This window comes from Lipophrys pholis, assembly GCF_963383615.2.
Source record: "Lipophrys pholis genome assembly, chromosome: 1".
In the NCBI taxonomy this organism is placed as follows: Eukaryota; Metazoa; Chordata; class Actinopteri; order Blenniiformes; family Blenniidae; genus Lipophrys; species Lipophrys pholis.
The window spans coordinates 48,553,799-48,576,489 of record NC_137635.1 but is presented as its reverse complement, the minus strand read 5'-3'; the positions used below and the strand labels follow the sequence as shown (position 1 = coordinate 48,576,489).

Here is a 22,691-nt window from a genome sequence, read left to right as displayed (position 1 = left end):
AGGCAGGGCGGAGGAGAGGATGAAGGGATGAGGTCGAACACAGAAACAGAGATAGAGAGAGCTTTGCATGAGGTCGGGCCGAACGGTCTTTTGTTACAGATAAACTAGAGAAATGAGCAGGGAAGAGAAAGGGAGAGCCAGAGGGAACACAGCGAGGATGTCATGAGAGGACAAATTAGCCGGCTTTTTTCTTTTAGATAAACTGAAAATCAAGGAGCCGATTGGCAGCCTCTGAGTCACACCAGTGGTATTGGCAGTGGCAGTGTTTCTCCAAATTACAACCATGTTTCCCACAAACCCCTCTGCTTCTCGTTGCTTCATCAGTCAGAGGTTTTTCTGTTTTGCTTTACTGAGCAGAACAAACATGTTGGAAGTGTTGTTTTTGTTGCCCTTTCGCTCCTTCCACCATCTGCCCTCTCAAGAAACCACGGACGCTCGAAGATGTGCTCGCTCTCGAAGAACAGCGCCCTCTTTCTGTCGACGAGAGCTCCTCCAGCAGATGGCCTGCCAAATCCTACTTTATATAAACTGCAGTGTTTAGTCTGGTGAATCTTCTTTTGAGTGGCCTTTTCTACGGTAATTATTCTAATATAATGTGATGATATGACGCGATAAGGTCTTATTGATGTGAAAATTCTACACTCGGGCTTTGTAATGCAAAAATGCCCATCTTGTGTTCTGACGCCTTGGCAGTGTTCGTGTTTGCTATAATTATGGATTGAAAGGAATCAAAAGAATGGACCAAAGCTACAAAGAGAAGAAGGAATGGGAGAGCTGCCCGCCTGAGGACAGATTATCTGGTCCTTTTGTTCCAGCTGAACTAAAAACAGGAGACGGAGAGAAAGAAGAGAAGTGCTGAGATTGTTGCTTTTTTAGAGGCACTGGATTTTGCTTTAAAGGGTCACTTCACTGAAATCACAAAAAGCTGTACGCTTCCACTTACTGACAAGGACATTTAGCCACAGATGACTTGAGACATAATTTCTCCACATGCCCACACACACACACCGCTGTGTATGGGATTGACTATGAACGCAAGCAAGAAAAGCAATGTCTATTTGAAAGCAATATTTGGTGACTGAATTCTTTCTTTCTTCTTTTGGGAGTCTGTCACCTCAAACCTAAAGGTTAACAGGTCGATCCCCCAACTGCCCCAAAAAACACATCATTTTCGTTTTGCATTTTTGGTGCAATGTTCTGAAACGTCTGTTTACATGACAGAAACACTGAAGATTATGTAGTTTTCATGCCGGGCCACTAGTTGGAGCTGTCGTTTGTTTTTGAAATAGACCCACACATGCAGAGAACAATACGTTACAAACATTAACAATGGGAGTACACGCCACGTCTAGTGGAGAGATTACCAAGTTGGATTGTTATTACGGTGACTGGCAACACTAAAACCACCAAGTCCCAGGAGAAAATGGACTGGGAGTCATGACACTCTGGAGGCAAACCTTGTTTTTATTGCCCATCTGCTTAGCACGTGCACCATTTTCGCTGTCCCAACAGAGACGGGCCACGAGTGTTTCCAGAAAGTTGTGTTTTCTCTCGTTTACCCGGTCCACCTTGGGGACCGTTTCAGTTTCAGTGTCTCCGAGTACCATTTTCATGTAAACAAACGTGCAAACGGGCCGTGAAGCTCAAACAGCTACCGATGTAGTTTGACCTGCTCGCATGGAAACCGTCCCCATCGGTGTGTGAGCGTGTGCGTGAATGTGACAATATGATGTGCCTCGACACTGTTGAATCCATCTTACTCATTTTCTGTTTATTACAGCTTTGCGTGACTATGACAACTTTCCTGACACTGTCACATCATACATTATTATTATTTTTACATTTTATCTTTAATGCTTTTGACTTTAGTGTTTGATGCTTGTTTGTGGAGATGGTTTGGATATACTGGGACCTGAAAGAAATCTCCTATAAGGGAGAAATAATGTCTGAAGTGAACAATGATTGACTTGTTGGGAGAACTACAACCTGGAGTTCTTAAAGAACTAACTCAGCAAATGAAATACACTTATCCGCAGGACTATATATATATATATATATATATATAAATTGAAAATATCCACACTGCTTGATATATACCAGCAGTACATTTAATGCCACTGCAGAGACCAGTGTGCCCTTTACGTGGCAAGTCGGAAAGTAAAGGTGTTGGCGAGAGGTTGATGGATGTGCAGCACCTCCAGGACCAGGGTGTGTATTCTCTCGCAGACGTGCAATTAATGATTGCTTTTCTTCATGGTCTTCACCTTTCTTCAATAGCTGTGTTAAGGTTGGCCAACCTTAACTACATTTTAAAGGGCTACTCCAGCAAACTGCAAATCCATGAAGGTATTTGACCTAAAGATGACAGATTCCAGACGATGTGATGGAAGGGGACTGTCACAGGTTATCTGGCGTTATATCACAAAGTTCACAGTTTGGAATGCACCATGGCTAAGAAAATGTTTAGACTCAACCTGACTGTTTTGTATGTGAAACAGGCTGACTGTATTTTAATTTTGATGTTGAGTGTGAAAGAAAGTGAAAGTTATAGATCTTTTGACAAAACCATCAACCGTGATTAGTGCTACTTTAAGCCATTATTGGTTATGTGGTTTTTTTTTTTCCTCTGACTGCAATTCAACAAGATTTATGGAGTTTTTACTTTAAATATATAGTTTTCTTTAACTTCTAAACTGCTATTAGTCAAATGCATGCCAAACCGTAAACCTGTAAATCATGAATGAGCACCCAAAGCACCCAAATCCCAGCTTGTCCATAAAATAGAGCTTGACATTTGATGCTTTTTTTCAAACATTCATCCATCTAATATATCACTTTATTGAACTTATGGTTTTGGGGTGCTTGAATTGAGGGTACACCTTTGGCTGCAGGTCGTCTATCCATTACGACGCAAACAGAGAAACAGACACATACAGGCAATTAACAGAGTCGCCAATTCATTCAAATGTATATCGTTGGACTCGGGGAAACTGAAAGAACATGGGGTGAGAGTGGTAACCACGACATCATGAATGTTTTTACCGAAATGTCATGTGTCAAGATTGGTGATATTTCTGCATGTATAAACGCAGTTCCCTGTTTGTGTTTTGGATGAACTGAAAGGAGAGCGCAGGAAGGTAGAGACAGCCGGAGAACGATTTTAAACAGATCAAGTCAATGTGAATGATGTTGTGTGTGAGGCCTCGCTCAGCCATCCTGACACTGTACGACAGCGATCACTCAGCGCTGGAATGGCACACACACTCACAAACCTCTTTGGTTCAACACACAAACGCTGGTAATGGACAGATGATAATCACACGCATACACACACCGTCACGAAGAGCTCATCTCCGGCGAGATGGTGGAAGATCACCACGGGTCAGCGTGTTATTATTACAGCTTCTCATTCATCCAGCTGCTGTGTGTGTGTGTGTGTGTGTGTGTGTGTGTGTGTGTGTGTGTGTGTGTGTGTGTAGACCCCTGCTCACCATTGTCTTCCTGAGAGCTCTACTGAGAGAGAGACAGAGATACAGAGAGAGTGAGAGAGAGAGAGAGAGAGAGAGAGAGAGAGAGAGAGAGAGAGAGAGAGAGAGAGAGAGAGAAAGAAAAAGAGTGGTGTGTTTTGACAGAGCGTAAGAGAGAGAGTGTTCGGAGGAGAAAGATGCCTTGTATCAAGAAAGTGACAGTGAAGGGCTGCTGAGGAAACACAAGAGTGAGTGAATGAACGGGAGAGAGAGAGAGAGTGTTTGTGTGTGTGTGTGTGTGTGTGTGTGTGTGTGTGTGTGTGTGTGTGTGTGTGTGTGTGTGTGTGTGTGTGTGTGTGTGTGTGTGTGTGTGTGTGTGTGTGTGTGTGTGTGTGTGTGTGTGCATAAAAATAGACGGCGCGACTGCACAGATACTGAGAAAAGTGATGGAAGCTGCGCGGAGACGATGCAGGAGGGGGAATTAAGAAAACCACAGCAGAAGAAGTGAGGCAGCTTTGTGGCTGAGTTGGAGCAGATTGAGAGGGGAGAGGATGAAGCGGAGGGGGACCAGTTTGAAAAGAAGAGGGGGACCAAGGAGCGCAACAGGAGAGAGAGAGAGAGAGAGAGAGAGAGAGAGGGGTAGAAAAGGAGGGAAGGCTGACGAAACGGAGAGAGAAATCCAGAAAGAGGATTTAGATAGAGAGAGCAGAGAGAGAGGAGGGAAGACGGAGAGCAGGAGAGAGTGCGGGAAAGGGAGTGGTAATTGAGAAGAATGAAAGGCTAAGAGCTTTGAAGACTGTATTAGTTGTACTGTGTGAAAGGGCTATGGATCATTTAGTGACATCGATGTATTGGATCGGGGATAATGGGGATTTATGGTGGCACTTAAGGCCATACCGGTTGAATTCCGGCCCAAATTGTCATAATGCAGAAAGTGGAGCGGTTGGTGAAGGGTACATGGGCGTGTGTCTGTATGGAGCAACATAATGGAGGAGAAAGTCAGGAACAGATGGTGACGGAGGAGGTATTCAGATCAAAATACCTCTGCAGGTGAGAGAAAATCTTGGATTAAAAAATTTGATTCAAGCAAAAGCACAAAAACTACATTTTGTACCCAAAGTATCAAAAGAAAAAAAAAAAAAGTACTCACTTTTGCCCAATGTCTGTTCTGAGACTGATTTTTCTGTTGGTGCTTTATGTGCCACCTGCTTTTTCTGCTTCCAGCGATGCCTGCAAATGGCTTCAGGATGTAAAGGAAGTTTTGAAAACTGTTTTTTTTTATTTTTTTTTAAATCAGCTTCAACAGAGGAAACATTCTTTATTTTTTTTTTAAAGCGTCTTGATTAGTCTCGAATAGTTGGGAAAGATGAAGAGTAGGATGAAGAGTGTGTAAGGGAACGAAACGGGAAGTGGAGAAGCGGGGACGGGCGAGGAGGTCGCGCAGGCGAGGTGACAGGAGAGAGAGGGTATTGAGGAAGATGATCCACTGTCGTGAGTGGAAAAATGGAAAAAACGACAGAAAAAAGAAGAAAAAGTAAATCAAATCAATCAAATCAGCCACAATCACACTGTGAAAATGAAAAAAATAGGGCTGCACATAGTGATGATACATCACTTTTTTTTTCCCAATAATTGAATTATTTCAGGGGTCACTAGAGAATCTCCAGTTTCCTCAGAGTACCTGAGATATACATTTAACATGAGGTAGTCGACTGGTATAGTTCTGAACATATAAAACTCTACATTTAAAAAAATGAACAATAAATACATTACAGTTATAGATAACGTAAATTTGCTTAAGTTGCAGAGAATGACTCAGCTGTACACTCACCTCCTCCTCTGCAGAGCTAAAATATATCAGCACTCGGTAATCCAGTAAACGGACTAATAAGCTTACTTTCCAAATTACATGACCTCATCTGAGCACTGGAATCGGACGCTAGTACTCTCGCCCACTCGTAATCTAATTAAAAACCAAACGATTTTTAAACCTCCCGTTTAACCAACACTGGGGTTTTTTTTTTTCCAGAGCCTATGATATTATACCCCCCTCACAGTTCCAGATTTTGACACTTCTTAGATGCCTGGAAGAACAAGAGTTTTCTACTTGTGGTGACAGAGCAGCTCTGCTGGAGTCGCCCGAGGTTAAGCACCTCGTTCAGTCAAAGTCTGTTCACTCTCGATCCTCACTGTCATTCAAACCATTTGTGGTTTTTTTTTTGGTTTTTTTTAATGTCATTTCTTATATTACATCGGGGACGTCACTATTGTTTCCATCAATAAAAAAGCTGTTTTTCTTTTTTAATCATTCGAGCTTTGTCTTTATTGCATTTTTCACACGGTGAAATGTGATTCTAAAGGCTTCAGAATTCATTAAGAGTGACATACAGATGAATAACAGATATGAACATGAACATTCATAGGGAAACACACACACACACACACACACACACACACACACACACACACCCACACACACACACACACACACACACACACACACACACACACACACACACATATATATGTATATATATACATCACATGTTACTGTGTACATCATGCACACAGCAACACAGATAAAAGCACATAAATGTTCAAAGCCGCCTTATTATGTATTTATGTTCAGAGATCACTCCAGTTGAATAAAAAAGTGTATTGAACCCGAGAAAAGAAATTATTAAATTGCTTGGATGTAATAGTCTGCTAAGATAGATAGATAGATAGATAGATAGATAGATAGATAGATAGATAGATAGATAGATAGATAGATAGATAGATAGATAGATAGATAGATAGATAGATAGATAGATAGATGGTTAATCTTCTGATTGGTTGCCTGGTCCATTCATTGATTGATCTGTTGCTTGATTGGTCGGTTAATCCATAGCAGCAGCTAATACAAATTTTCCAAACCTAACCGACGTACAGTTTGACTGTGAGACAGAGAAAACAACAGATTTCAACTTGAAGGATCTTTCAGATAAACTGATCAGTAACATTGATATTAAAATGCCACGAATGTAAAAAGAAAGAAAAAAAAGCTGCTATATTTAACTTTTATTGGTATTATCTGTCTTTACTCATCTGTCATTTGTAATTTTTATTAAGTCTGGGTCGCTCGTACTTGAATGGGTAATCTTCTTCCTGTCGGCTGAGAATCCTCCATCTTTTTCTAGGCTAATAAATAAATAAATGAGAATCAATTTGCTGAAACAATTTCACAATCTTTCACTGCATTAGCCGAATGACACCACACAGTTGAGCCTCTATTGGACACAAACAAAACAATTTAATCCTACTGGCAAAATAATTTGTTTGATTACCAAAACAATGGTTTTGACCCGTTTGTTCTACCATTTTATGGATTAATTGACTAATTGTTTCAGTTGTAATCCAGACACAAACACACATGCTTAGTATCTCGCCGAACGCAGCAGCTTCAGTCGTTTGAATCTCCGAATGTAATTATTATATGGTGGATTTTACGCCTCGGGGTCAGTATTTGAGCAGCTCGTGCGCCTAATCTGCATGACATCTCCACTTTGGGGGAAGTGAGTTCCCAGGATGGTGCTGGTTGCGCACCGTTTTATTCAAGAGGAAAAAAAAAAAAAAAACATGTCCCACATAAAGTTTTCATCAGGTGTTGGAGTGCAGCCGGGTTGAAATATTAAAGAAAGAGAAAGCAAGACATACTTTTGCTAATGGTGGAAAACTCCTAATGTAATATTAAGATGTATTTTAATTATTGAGGAATCTTCATAAACACAAGTCTGATGATATGAGACATTTTGCATTTTTCTGGTATTTTTGTAACCTGTAATAAATCATTAAAGTGTCTTTAATATTAGTAGCTGGTGTGCATGATGACAAACAGTAAAATATGAGTTTGTATCAAACAACGGTGTTTGTTTAATGTCAATATTGTCAACGAAAATCCGCTTTTTCTTCCTTCAAAGTAAGAAGAACATAAAATCGATGAATATAGTTGTGGTTTCATTTGTGCTGAAGGACGCCTGTTGTTTCTTTTATATTCAACATTCATTTGCGCCTCACTTTTTGATAGATACACGGCAGCACTACTACATCTCTTCTGCGGCCTGCTTGTTCTGTGCACTTGTAAAGGGCCATCATGCAACCAACACTGACATATTATCACCTTATAAAAGTGATATGTGGAAGGCATTACGCAAACATTTCCCTATGTACACAGCTAGCATTTATGGGACGGCATTTGCATTTATTTGCACTTGTGTTTGTGTCTCGGTGAATGTAAATCTAATATTCACTCTCCTTTTCATTTTTATTCTCTCTCACTTTTTTTTTTTTTGCCCCTGCCAAATCCTGAGGGAAATATCTGGCTTTTTTATTTTTTATTTTTTTCACGTTGTGAATGCACTGCCATGTTCAACCAGTTAGCTGATAACCTTGTCTGTGCCTTGTTGTTGGACAGATACTGTATGATGGGTTTATCAGAGCTGAAAACAGCTGGCTGCTGCAACTGGAAATAAAGCTATGAAAGCTGGGACACTGAACCAAAACGGTGAAGTTACAGGCAAGAAAACTTCAGCTCGCTAAAGTCTTACACAGTTTTGGGGATGAACAGTTAGGTAATTATTATATTTGCTACCAGTTGCAGGGTGATATAAGGCGTTATTTATCATGAATACACAAAGTATAGCTTATAGAAGTTGATTATATTTGTTCTGATGTAATTCAAAGATCTCAGCTTTTTTTCCCCCCCACTATAATAGGAGTGAATATGATATTGCTTTTTGTTATCACAGCAATAAATAATTATACCAAAACATAATTCAATAGTGACTTGCGCTCGCAGAAACAGCATGCTGGTTATTACTCAAAACACCCAAGGAAACATTATAATTGGAGAATGAGTAACGAGCCACATATTGGTGGGTTTGGAATTTCAAAAGGCAAACGACTCACAACCGGAACCGGGGCAAAATGCAAAAAATAGCCCTCATGGTTCCAATATGCAGATGTGTCTGTGTTTTTGGTAGTTTGGGTGAACTCGTTTAAGTGTCGCAGTCCACCGTCTTGTACATAAACCATTGTAGCACAGCCCATTACTGCTTGCCAGTCCAATTTGCTCGGTGCTTCTCCTGCACCAGCCAACATGCAAATCTGCCCTGATTATCTAATAATGAACTGAGGAAATGTGAATTATGAGCAAATGTGCATCACTGCCGTCTTGGGAGAAACCACTTAAACTGAATGCTTCTTATTTTTTCCCTTAATGAATGTGTTGAGTCGGTTCCGTGACCCGTTGGGCCTGAAAAACTTATTAAAACTCTATTGTATGATTTCAAAAAATACTGTACACAAGAGTCTGGTGGGTAAACAAACCGGATTTCTTCATTCCCAAGTCTCGTTTCAGAGATCCATGGTCTTTAATAAAGGCTATGAGCTGTCTGTGTTTGTGCATGCGGAAGAAAGAGGGAGGATAGCGAGTGAGACAGACAGTGACGAAAAGACTCCTCTGAGTGGCGTAAGATTATTGAAATGCACCTGGAAAGTAAACTAATTTTCTCTGAGGGTCAGAGGACTGGTTATGGTAATAAAAAGAGAGATGTCATTAGATTCAGTGGTATTTGAAGAGCTCTCTGGAGCGGGAGGAGGGAGAGGAAAGGAGAGAGACAGAGAGAGTCACCTATAATATGTGTGTGTTTGAATAAAAATAGTGAGATGATGAAAAAAGTGTGTGCGCAAGAGTGTGTTTTTCACTCCGCTTTATCTCCGTCTCCTCGGTGAATATGTTATTCATGAGCCTGACCTACATGCGCTTATTGCTCGTGTGTGCATGTGAGAGTGTGCGTTGGCAGCCCATGCAGTCAGCGATAAGGTTCTGGTCCACCTTCCAAGATTCGCCAGCCACTTTCACGGTCCGACCACCCTGTTTGATATTTCTTCTTACAAAAGAGTGCGATCTCGGGGATGACAGTCTCAGCTGTGTTTGTGCTCTCGTACTTCGGATAACTGTAATGCTGCTGCTGCTGTTGCCGCTGCTGCCGCTGCACAGGCCCGCTTACCCCAGCACAGTTTACCATGGCGGCTCCCAACAGAAAAGAGTCTATATGTAAATCTGTGAGTACAGCTTCAAGCTGAAAACCCACAAGTGTTTTATAAGTCTAAATAACAAAAATGCGCCTCCAACAGATTGCAGCGAGGATGCTGTAGTTTTTCTATTTCAGCCAAAATAAATGTTGCGCTTGAATATAGTTGCCTCTTTGTCCACAGCGACGGATCAAGTCGTGAGAAATGCAAGCCGTCTCCTAAGCAACAGCGAGCAAGCGAGTCCAAAGAAAGCTGGACTTAGCAACATTAGATCTTTAGCCTCTCTAGTTCGTTTGGTGTCCTTCAGCATGGGAACATCACAAGCTGGCCTGGTTTGCAAACCCGAATGTGCTGCTGAGTGCAAAGTCTGCTGATGTTGTATTACAGTGCGAAGCACTGAGTTTCTCAACTGCTGGTATCATGCAAAGAGGACTTCCTCAGTTCTCAGGACTAAGGGGAAATTAGGATGGTAACTTAGCGGGATTGTGTCTCTCTGTATTTCCCGGTGACGGACTGAGACATGTCCAGGGTCGACCCCTTCTTGTGACCTTAAGTCTGATATAGAGGCTGGCTCAATTGATCCTTGTCTGTAGGCTTTTTCTTTTTTTTTACTTTCTCTTTCGTTGTCTGATTGTCCCAAAGATATATATTTTAAAAAGAACTATTTGATTATTTATATAGAAATGTCTTGTTGAGTGATTCATCGTTGGCTGAGCTTAAGTAACCCGATGAAGGTAAACTCATGACTTTAAAGATAGACTCAGATAAACTGTGTTGTAATTTCCTATTGGGCAAAATGATAATATACACCACCGGTTAAGTATGTCACTTATTATTGTATATACCACTGAGTGAGTCAGCAGAAAGAAGCTGATCCTTTTAGGGAGGAAAATGATGATATTCTTTTGAAATTGCTGTAAACATTGTTGGGAACGCATTGTTAGACGTACAGTACATGTGGCATATAATGATAGATAACAGAACCAAACACCCAGGGGCACAAGGTAACTGCAGAGAAAAGCCATTTTTCATTTAATGGGAACAAATGGGGGTCATTGCTGTTCAGTGCAGTTCTACCAGATAAAACCACCGCATTGTAATTACAGATATTTCTTTCTTTTCAGTGTCAAAGCTCATGTGTTGTCTCTCTTTTGTTTCCTGTTTGTTCATCTATGCAATACTTGCCCCTGGTTAAAATGCAGACGCCCTCCTCTTGACCGTCTCCTCCCTCTCTCGTCCCTCCTCTCCTCAGGGCATCAGAACGAAGAGGCCGTCCCGGACGACTTCACGTACAACGTGAGCAGCGAGCTCACCCTGGAGGTGACCAGCAGCGACGACAACGCCCTCATCACCTGCGCCGTCGACCACCCATCCCTCGCCCCGGGGGACAAGAGGAGCGATCAGATTCTGCGGGTGTTGTGTGAGTCAGCCGGGGGAAATCACAGAGGCTTATGGGGGGGGGGGGGGGACAGGTTCGCTAAGGTAGAGGAAAGACAAATGTTGGAGGGAAAGGCAAAGTAAAACATCAACCTGCCCTTTTTTCTTTTTTTTCCTGCTCTGACCTTCTCTTTTATTGGGAAGTATAAGCACATTTTCTCCCTTTTTCGCTTTGATCTTTGCTCCGGTAATTTCACATTAGCAACCTGTAATAAGGACCACACAGGAATTTCACCTTACTCCGCTGGTGCACTTAGCCAGGAGTTGAGTCACAGTGGATAAGAGGAGCAGGTTATCATCTTAAATGAAACTATAAATGGAGCCTCAGAGTCTTTGTCAGTGCTGCCACCCTGTGGGCAATAGATCCCCACTGCACGGCGGAGGGAAAGGGATGTTGTTGTGTAAGGGGGGGGGGGGGGGTTATGTCATTGTGGGAGGCAGATAAATGGTGACGCCTACAGGCTGTAGGTGGGAGTAGATGGAGATTAAGAATGAATGAGACCGTCTGAGCCGAGTGCATGTGTGTGTATGGTAATGAATCCAATGTTATGTAACTATGCTCTGTGCCTGCGTGTGTTCTTGTGTTTGTCTTCCATGTGCAGATTCCCCGAATGTGCAAATCCAAGCTGAGAGCAGTCTACCTCGAGAGGGGGAGAAGTTTTCGCTTCGGTGCTTGGGCACCGGCAATCCTGTGTAAGACTCGTTCACACAGCATGCATGGTTTGTCTCTGCGTTCACAAATGTGATTGCAATGAGAAGCTTATTATCAGCCTTTCTGCAGATCTCTGTGATGGCACATTCATAAAATTCAGGTGTGTTGGAGCAGGGAGACGTTCAAAGACTGTATGATCGTGGCACGCCACGACCAGGACTGCCCACCTCTGGTCTGGGCAAATTATACATGCCCACCCACTTATTCCATTTGCATTTACAAAAGCAAAATTTTTGCTTTCCAGTTTATTGACATAAGTGTGACAATACAAAGAAAGTAATTAAGTAAAAAATGCCGCTATAAAGCATTTCCTTTGCTATGGTGTGACTGTAGCAGCCGATGATGAAAAACACCAATGTTTGGAGAATGTTTGGAGCAGAACTTTGGCTTTCTCTGCCAATTAGAGGTGTTAAATGCTCCAGCGAACAACCTTCCATGTACAAATTTTCAAAGTGAACCGACTGTAGTAATTCACCATTGTCACTGACCGAATCGATAGCTTTTAGTGGTGGAGATCCTCTTTCCAGCGACTGACAGCACCCTTGTTACCTCAGCTGTGATTTGCAGCGTCTCACATTCGTGGGGGAATACGTTTACAAGACATTAAAAGACACAGACCAACAGTTTAATGATAGAGTAAAAAGTATCAAGCAGCTGAACCTTATTTACACTGACGTTACACTTTAGTTCTGGACTGAACTCAACACGAAAGGTTGAACTGGGAGGAGAACGATGGCAATTTGAATCAGAGCTAATTTGATTGCAGTGCTGTTAATAACATTATATACATTTGCTGACTGACATATATTGCGCAGTCCATTACAAGAGGGGTTACTAACATTTAGCTTCAGACAGACGAGCACAGACTGCTCAGTCGGTCATCAGGAACCGTTTCGATGGCCTCAACTGAAATCAGAGGACAAGTCATCTCAGTCAATAAATTCAGTCATCACTTTATGCTGTAGCAATAAAAATGGAATAAAGAGCAGTCAATAAATGCTTGATCCACATGGTGGGATAGTGGTTCGCACTCTCGTATCACAAAGACGGAATCCCCTGTTTGATTCCAGGTTTTGTGTGGCGAGTTTTTTTTTCCACATCTAGTTTGTTTCAAAGTCATGCATACAAGGTGAAATGGTGTCTCTAAATTCCCCATAGGTGTGTGTGGTTGTCTGTCTCTCTATGTTTGCCCTGTGATGGACTGGCAACCTGTCCGGGCTGTAGCCTCCGTTTCACCCATACTCAGCGGGGATCGGTTCAACCTCCTGCAACCTTATCTTGGAGAAAATGGATGGATATGCTTACTGAATTTTTATAGGATTTTACTGGATGAGGTAGATTAGTGATTTTCACAATGTGTTGTGGGCCTTCCCCCTTTTACTTTTATTGTAGAAAGTAAAAGGGGGCCTTCCCCCTTTTACTTTCTACAATAAAAGCAAAACGACTAATTATTTTATTAAAATGCACAATTTAAGAACTCTAGTTATTGTGTGTGTAATATAACGAAAACAGAAAAACATGACCATCTGTTATTACCTTCCAGGGGCCATGCCCCCAGCTACCTGAAAGACTGGCCCACACAACCCAGCATATTCCCACTGTTCCACTCACACACTCCAACTCTACACCCCCAGGACTCGAAACAGGGTTTGGTGGTGCAATGTGGTGCAACCTCTTTTGAGGAGGCTCCTCCTCCTCCTCCTCTTCATCCTCCTGCTCTTTGAAAAAGCTTGCGTTAGATCATATGTGCAGGAGACACACTAGTTGTAGTCCAACAAAAGAGGAAAGTTTGAAAAATATACTTATACAGAGCTCTTCAGCTTTGATTTATTAATATGTTTGTTATAAGACACTTTCTATGCTGCAGACTCACACTGCTCCCATCATAAATGTTGTATATCAGATTTTTTTTTTTATTTGACCACATGTCTTTTTTGCAGTTACTGTAGGCCTAATACTGTATATCACACATTACATCCCCTATTGCTATGCTTGCAGTGTTTCTGTGCATGCGTACAGTGACAACTGCACTCAAACCCGGTGTGATCGCTGAACACTGAGCGAATGCGAGTACATGACAACATTTGGATAAACGCTAACTGCTACGTAGCACCTTGGCTGTGTAAACATGTATTGATGGGTGCTCCGGCTCCATTAAACAGATCAGGATGGGTGTTACAATTCTTACTTTAATTGAGGCTTTGCTTTTGGCAATGTGACAGCTCTAAGTAGATTTTAAAACCACTTTAGTCTCGCTCACAATGAAGCAGTCACACCCCTAAACATCTCTACACTTAGGTGTCGGATTTCACGCAAGTGCTCGCCACCATGAAAGACAACAATTGTCTACACGCTCACACACCTACAGGCTGTTTGTGCAGGTAACAGCGGCGTCAATCTGGACGTCCACGTGCAGAAACACCGCAGTCGCACACTAACGATTTCTTTGCAAATAGTGGTTTGTTTGAACACGACTTGTGTGCAAGCACACGTGGGTGCAGTTAACAAAGACACCCGCTTGTACAAGCTTGCGCGTGTTCACTGATATAGTGTGTACACAATATTTCTGATACACACTGAAGCCGACTGCACCTCGCGTCTTAAATCCTGCCCACACAAATACACTCTTTCCCCTGGCCTTTCTGCATTATAGATGAACCTCCATCGATCTGGCTCCCCTCCTCTTATTCTCCCTCCCCGCCCGCCCTCTCATCCCCTCGCCGGCTCTCTCTCCATCATCGGGTATCTCTCTGCCGCCGTGTCACTCACAGCTCGTTTGCTCCTCTCCGTCATGTCACGACGCTTCTCACTGCTCTCTCCTTGCCTCTCCTCTCTGTCCTTTCCTATAACTCTCCCCTATCTCTCCCTACACCTTTTCCCCTTGAAACCCCCCCCTCCATCCCTCCTGCTTTGCTTAGCTCCTCTGTCACTCCTTCTCCTCTCCGTCTCTCTCTCTGTCTGTTCTGCCCTCCTGTCAACTCATCACAGGAGTGGCTAGGATGAGGACTCGCTGATGAGTTTGATCGGCAGGTGGAAGTCTTTGGGCATGATGGAGGAGGAGGTGACTGTCAATGTATGTACGCGCCTTAATAGGAGGAGAAGTGATAAATTATAGATGATAAAAAAAAGCGGTCTGGGGACTGCCTATGCTCGAAATCTTTTTATTTGTGATACAATTAGACTCTGTGGACAAAGCCATGCACTGAATTATGTATGTCCCCCCACCTGGAATGGACCCGTTCTATGGTAATAATTGGCTCCTTCTAGTTGGAAATGGCCTTGACAGTTCAGAAGCACAAGGTTCGGCTCCCACTTGGTTCACGTGTTTCTAAAAATGTACTTAACTTGAAGTTAAGCGAATGGGGACGAATGCATCCTCTAAGTGTCAGAGGATGTACATGAGAGAAAAACAAACGAAAATATAAAAAATAAATAAATAAATAAAAAGAAAAGAGAGAGAGAAAAGGGAGGAAAGGAGAGGGAAGGAAAACAAACTGACAGGAGAGGTAGAGGCAAGTGGAGAAAAGTGTGGGCGGAGGGGAGACAGGAAGGTATGGTGACAAGCACCGAATGACTAAGACGGAGAGGGAGAGAGCGAGAGACAGAGAGAGCGAGAGAGAGAGAGAGAAAGAGAGAAGGGGCATGTGTGTGTGTGTGTGTGTGTGTGTGTGTGTGTGTGTGTGTGTGTGTGTGTGTGTGTGTGTGTCTGCGAGACGGGAGTGTGCTCAGCTATGTGCACCGTCGCTTGTGGATGAGCTAGTGTCCAATCACATCAGATACAGGTTGCCCCTGCAGCTGTCAGTCAAATCCCAATCACCGCCACAGCACCGTCCCTCCGACACACCTAGCCACTCAGCCTCTCCTCCTCCTCCTCCTCCTCCTCCTCCTCCTCCTCCTCCACCCCCCCCCCAATCAAATCCAATGAATGTCACACTCCATCCCACGATACACACTTTCCTTTCCTCTGCGGTCGCATCCTCTCAGGTTGAGAAGAATTACTCCGTGCATCAAATTCTGCTTCCTTGACGCCTCGCAGCTAAAACTTTCTAATAGAATAGAAAGGAATTTGTGCTCCACATTCTATTATAGTTCTCATCTATTTGATCAGTGTGGCCGAGGGAGAGCTCACAATCGCGTCTCATTTCTCTCCTTCAACTCGTTTAACCGGGTTAAACTCTCAAAGACCGTTCACTTAACGCATTTACAGCCACAGAGCTTTGCATAACTTCCACGCAAGCTTCCTTAAGCTTCCTGACGCGTTCAAGGTCACGGACATGTTTAGAAAACAGCAGGTGACGTGGTGTAACAAGATTACAGTAATCTTGCAGATTCCTCAAAGGCAAGGTGGTCCAGTTCATGTTCAGTTTGTGTCTTAATGACAGCGGTTTCTTTGGAAAAACCAAAGTCTCTACAGCCAAATTCTGATTGATCCTGTTCGTCTCTGGGATAGAGCTTCGTCGCAGTGCTTGAACTCCGTCAGGATCATCATCACTGCACTTGAGAAAACTTCTTCTCAATCGTTCATAACGGCAAATTCACCTTTTTAATTTAGTTTGAATGACATTTGCTGGTGCCCCGCCGTTTTATTTTGAGATTTTATTGTGGATCAGACCGCTTCTTTAAACTCTCTGACCGAATGTTTTGCAGCATAATCATAAACCTGTGGTGAAGTAACTGGCAAAGGCAGGATTTATTTCCATATCAAACAATCAAACTTACTTGCGCAGTTTACAACTTTCATTGCAGGTTGGTGAAGTTCAGCGTGCTTCAAAGATGATTGACAAGCCCACAATAAGACCTGCCGCAGTCAGAGAACAGCATTATCATTCATTTGAAGTAGAAGCATTATTCCTCCTCGTTTCAGCTTTGTTTTGGTTTCCACTTATTCCGGAGGGAAAGATCTTGCTCTTTAACCTCTGAATGCTCCTTGTTCTTCACCAGCTGACTGATGCCTATTGACTAACAGTAGGCTGATCACACTCCCATGTGTGTGTGTGTGCGTGTGTGTGTCTTTTATGGAGAATTTAAAACGGGAAATTATACATTTACAGCCTTAAAAAAAGAAACTGACCAAGTTTGTATTGACTGAGACGAACTACAAAGAGTTTTTCTTTATTGTTCATATAAAACCGGTGAATAGAGCTGCTCTTGGTCTGTGTGGCCTTGAGACTGAGTCAAGAAATAATGAGAGTTGATCGAATGCATTGTGAGAGTTCTTAAGGACTCATTCAATAAATAAATAAAATGTAATGTGTTACGCAGAATAACGCCCAGCTCATTCTTTAGTGATCTAAATATAAAAAGCACCAGTGTCAGTTGATATGATATATTTATTTATGTGAGGGATTAAAAAAAAAATTTATTTTATAAATTAGCATAATTTAACAAATCTCGTATTAATAATTTAGGAAAAACACCCAAAAGCTCATTCTTTGCCGTGATAATGATTACAACAGGGAGAGGGTGGGATATTCGGCCCCAAAATACCCATAATTGCAATGAAGAATGTCTTCAAGCGTATCATGACTTTTGTATAGTGTTTACTAATGCATTCAGTCTAATTGAAAGGTTCCCACCTAAGCGAGGCTCATGGCCGGAATAAAACGCAGGATTTAGACGTGCATCACGGGGAATATCATGGTGGTCCGACCAGGCCGCGTTCTGCACTTTAACTCGAGGCTGCGCAGCAAGAAATCGACTTTTGCGTGTCACATTTAATAACACCGAGCGAGTTACAGCCTGTAAATGTGAAGTTAATTGTTCAGTTAATTGCACATTATCTCGCATTTGGAGGTGGCGGAAAACAACAGCTGATAACATTTTAGTGCCTTTATCCAGATGAGGTATCCAAACATGGGCACACTTGTTTTAAATGCTTTATGCCTTTTTCTATTCAAACCGGTTCCTCTGCGGCCTTGCTTGGATTTGTATTCCTGAAAATGAAATGTATTCAAAACTTTTGACACAGTCTTTTCAAGTGTTTACTCCACGGAGAGTGTCAGGGGAGCGGATTATGTTTTTCATTAGCTTTCAGCCAGTTTGAGAATTTTGCCAAGCAGCAGCAACAGATAAGAGTTGTTGTTATACATCCCAGAATCATGCGGCGACATTTTGAAATATTTGGGGGAGAAGGCGCTTTTATTTCGTTATTTTTTGGGAGCCGCAGCATCCTCGTGGTTAACACTCACTGTACAGATGTCCACCTGACGGAGGCTGAGATTCGTTGCACGTTTCGGTGTCGCTGGGAGTTTTCCCACATTTCCAAGAGTGATTAATCAGTCCAACACATTCAGGTCTGTCCCTGATTCAGATTCCATGTCATTGTAATTACTGTACAACGCTTAAGGACTCGCACATTTGCATAATTGATTCTTTTATCAAGGCATGTCTCGCTATCTCTCTCATACACAATCTGTTATGCAGAATGGATTTTTTTTGAACATGGACTGATTTGAAACGCTGATCATTCTTCTGTTACCTCCGTTTCTTTTAATCTTTTTTTTTCTTCCTTTCTTTTTTTCCTCTACTTTTTTACACTCCTCTCCTAACTGTATCATTTCTTTTAATGTCCGCTACAACAACTTTGACCTTTTGTCCTATCAATTCGTTTACCTCTCCTCTCTTCAGAGTTTTAACTGTTTGTACATCTTTCACTTCTTTGTTCTCACTCGCTCTATTCACCTGCTTTTATCCTTTCTTTTTCATATTCATTACTCCCAGTCTCCCCTTTCTTCCGTCTCCCTTTTTCCCTCAACTTCACCCCCGATCACGTCCTGTTCTCTTTCCTGCAGCACTTGTCCCGGCTCCGCTGCTTCTCTCATCACTTCACTCCTCTTTTGATTTCTTCTATGTTTTTTTTTTCTTTCCGTTCTCTTCTGTGGCTCGAACACAGTTCAGCTTGGGATTCTCATTTGTTTTTGCCTCTCACTTTCAGGCCCGCCACCTACATGTGGGAGAGGAAGGATGGAGAGCTCCCCTCGCTGGCCAAAGCCGACGGTGCTGTCCTGCATTTCCCGATGCTCAACAAATCAGATAACGGTGTCTACATCTGCCACGCTGACAACGGCATTGGAAACAACCAGGGGGAGTACACTCTCCAGGTGCAAGGTAATAAGACACATGAGAAGAGAGGAATAATTTGAAGATGTGAAGAAGGGGTTGGAGTAATGTAGATGAAGGGATGGGGTGACGTCTTCTTTTACGTTCTTCATCATGTTTTTTTTTTTTTTTATTTCTTCGGTCGTTTGTTGTGGCTTTGCTTGTACTTCCATCTTTTTCTGATTTTCTTTCGTTTCTTTCTTCCTGTTTTTGTTTGTTTGTTTTTTTTCTCGTTTTTTTCTCATCCAACCGCGCCACCGTCATAACCACCGGCATCGCTTTGCTATCCAAACCGCTTCTGCTGGTTTTGGCGCTTTTTTTCCCTCCGCCTTTATGTGTCCCGGTCGTTCGATCCACGCCGTATTTTTGCGCTTCGCTTTGCCCGTTCCTCCTCCACCTCCTCCCACTAAGACCCAAGAGACCCCAACTCCCCGGATCCCACCATCCCTACACTTGATTCAACCACCTCTTCGTCTTTCTTTCCTTCTCCCACCACTCCATCACCCCTTCCTGATGTTGTCACTGGCTCTGGCACTGATTCCACTCCCTTCTCCCCATCCTCCTCCACCTCCCCCGCTCCTGATCTCATCTCCTCCTCCACCACCACCTCCCCTCCTGATCTCATCTCCACCTCCTCCTCCTCCCCTCCTGATCTCATCTCCACCTCCTCCTCCTCCTCCCCTCCTGATCTCATCTCCACCTCCTCCTCCTCCTCCTCCTCCCCTCCTGATCTCATCTCCACCTCCTCCTCGGACTCCTCTCCTATAACGGCCGACGAGTCACATGCCGTATCCACCTCCTCGACCACCGCCCTCTCCAACGTGCTCTTCCCCGACCTGCCAGCCTCTCCAGACTCCTCTTCCTCCTCCCCAACGCTCCCTCCATCCCCCTCAAGCATCAACCCTTCCTCCACTACTCCCTCCTCCTCCTCCTCCTCCTCCTCCTCCCTCGCCTCCTCCCTTACACCCTCAGATTCAGTCCGGCTGAATGGAGTTTACACTTTCCCAGGTAAAACCAGTCATACACTTTCACACACACTTGCAACAATGCGAGAAGTTTTGTAATCGATTGGAAAAGCCAATGAAGTCACTACTTCTTAAACCTAATTTCCTTCAATTCACAAACTGTGGTTGCACTGTGGTAGCAGTCAGAGATACTGGGATATTGTTTGTACACGCCCACGAACCCTGAAAAGATAAGGAAGATGACGGACAAAGTGGCATTCGTGTGGCTGTGTCACAGCTGTTTACATGTTTTGTTTTTCTTGTTTCCCCTTTTTCCTCCCTGATAACCTCCGACCCTTAACCCTGACCTCATAACATACCGCTCCATTTATTTTACCAACCAACCGTCGCTCTATCCATCCATCCATCCATCAATCTAAACATTCAACAATCCATCTACTCATCCACTTGAGAAGATGAGGCAGACGTGATTCCAGGTATAACTTTTCCACCAGTCACCTGTTGTTTTGACTTGCTGTCGTTCTAACTTTAGGTCCACGTGTCTGTGCGTCTGTCTCCTCGCTTCCTGTAGCTCTGTCAGTCTCTCTGTCTGTCTGTCACACCGGGACTAGTCTGGGGACCCTTTGAACTCCTGAGCGAGGGGATGAATATTTTATACTTCTGCCCACGTAATGCTCTGTTGTTGCCCATATATACTCAGACGAGCTCCAAACACAACACAACACACATTCAGACCACGCACTCACATCTCGCTCTCAAAGACACGCACACGACCCCGTAAGTGGTACAAGTCATTTACACAGTGTCCCGCTTCCTCTGTGTGTTTTCTCTGTATGTGTGTGTTTGTCTATGTGTGTGTGTGTACTGGGGTGCTGGCGGGTGGGGGGAGCGGGGTCAAGCTTCGAGGTGTTCTTGGGTCTTGTCTGCTTTCCTTTGATGCTGACAGCAGGATTTATGGGCTCATTCTCAGTCCCGCCTCGTCAGCATGCCCCTCTCACCTCCACACTCTCCAGCCAGTGTGTGCGTTTGGCTTTTCGTGCATTTGTGTGTGTGTGTGTTTGTGTTACTCAGATTTTTGCTTCAAGTCCCCTCTCCTTCACTCACTTTGTTTTTCTCTTTCTTTCTACTGTCCTCTGTATGCGGTCGGCCTCTGGTTGGCTTTTATCGGGTCCTTTCCTTCTCTGGCTGAATCAAATTCTACTATTATTTCATTGGACGTTTGACACATCCCAGCCGGTTGTAATGTGTTTAACCCCTTCCTCCTTCAGCTTTGTACACATTTTTGGTTGTCAGTGGCTGTTGCTGTGCCTCTATGTTTCTTTCCTGGAATCTGATTGGTTGTTTATGCTTCTTTGTCTCGGCCTCTGGTTGACTCCTTGCCCTCCACATTGGTTTGACCCCCTTGAACACGTCAAGTGGAAGCCAGTCTCTCTTTTCACCGTCTTACCCCCACTCCCATTCATTATCTCGTTTTAAGTGTTTTAAAGCTTTCCAGTATGAGAAGTGCTGCTTTTGAGTTGTGCCTAACAGAGTGACTTTCAAAAACACACCCGGTATTTGATCACATCTGAAAAGTCAGGCGAAATAAATGATGTATCAAATTATTTCCGCCTAGATTGTTTCTTCTCTGAGGAACAAGCAGCTAAAGTGGCTGATGTGAGGCAAAAAGAGGGACATAAAAGAATATCACGTCTCTGTTGTCGGGGTGAAAAACTTCTGTCACAAAAAAAAGGGGGGAAATATCGAGAAAAGTAAAGTGCAAATGGGAAGGTCAGAATAAACAAGCTTCGCCTCAGTGGATAGGAGACACTTCTTATCCACACCACTGGGCCAGCTTCAAAAATCTCCTGCAAACACAACACTTCTGTCCTTCTAACTAATCAAAACTGTGAATCAGAGAGTATCGGCTTTATAACACCGACTCTGGGACCCACTTCTCTAAAAAAAATAAAAAAAAATCTGTGTGGTGGGAAAGAAAAGCACAAAAACATCCAAATCCCAGTACAACCAGGCAGACTCTGCATTGAATGTGCAATGCCAGATCCAGATTTCTAAAGAAAGAGGTAGAACTATGCTATGTTAATAAGGCCTTTAAATTATATCGTGAACAAAAATCTGTTCTGAACCATAAATCAAAACTGACCATTAAGAGCTGCAACGTAAACACATCTTTGATGCTTGAAGTGTCTTTAAATCAGCCAATAGAAAAATCTGTTGAGAACATCTGTTAAGCGCGCACAAGCTGTAATATACTGAGAAGACATTCGTATTATCGGCAACATATTTGCAGAAATATGCTCACTTAATAATGAATACACCACGGCTGAATTTAACAGATAAATTAGTGTTAAATCAAGTCGTCACAACAATTATTCTGAGGCTTTGTTGGCCCCTGGGGGGTCTGCGGCCCTCATGCAAGGGTCCGTATTCCCTTATTGGTAATCCATCCTTGATTGTTTTCAGATTTCAATTCACAGAGGAGCTTAAAATCACTCAGTCATGGAGGAAATATAGGAACACACCACAGCAGGAAGGGCAGGGGGATTTCGTCTGGCATCAAGACGTGCGTGCGTGCGTGCGTGCGTGCGTGCGTGCGTGCGTGCGTGCGTGCGTGCGTGCGTGCGTGCGTGCGTGCGTGCGTGCGTGCGTGCGTCTCAAGTGAACTTGGTCTGTAAACTGCACGTTGGTCACAAACAGGTTTTAATAGAGGGACATGCAGTGGCCTCCTTTCTTTCGCCTGGCTTTTTAAAAATTTTATTTTCCACATCCTTGTCTTTGTCTTTTGAAGGTTTTCCACTGTGTATTATATATTGACAAGTCCTCTCTGCCCCTCTCCTTCTGTCTCCTCTCTGTCACTCTCCCCATTATTCTTGCTCTCTCTCTTTTTCTATTTCTGCCTCCTTTCATCATCCGGCCCCCGTTCCTACCAATATTCAT

The 22,691-nt window shown here is 43.2% G+C and overlaps 1 protein-coding gene across 1 annotated transcript in view; it reads left to right on the top strand.

The window, feature by feature from the left end:
• cadm3 (cell adhesion molecule 3) overlaps positions 1-22,691 on the top strand; it is a gene marked incomplete at its 3' end in the record, with an annotated part of 90,244 nt that overhangs the window by 63,498 nt on the left and 4,055 nt on the right. Inside the window, exons 6-8 of the mRNA XM_080474219.1 lie at positions 10,795-10,962; positions 11,582-11,672; positions 18,626-18,798. Of these exons, the coding sequence (XP_080330345.1) occupies positions 10,795-10,962; positions 11,582-11,672; positions 18,626-18,798 (432 nt within the window). The remainder of the gene's footprint in view (positions 1-10,794; positions 10,963-11,581; positions 11,673-18,625; positions 18,799-22,691) is intronic.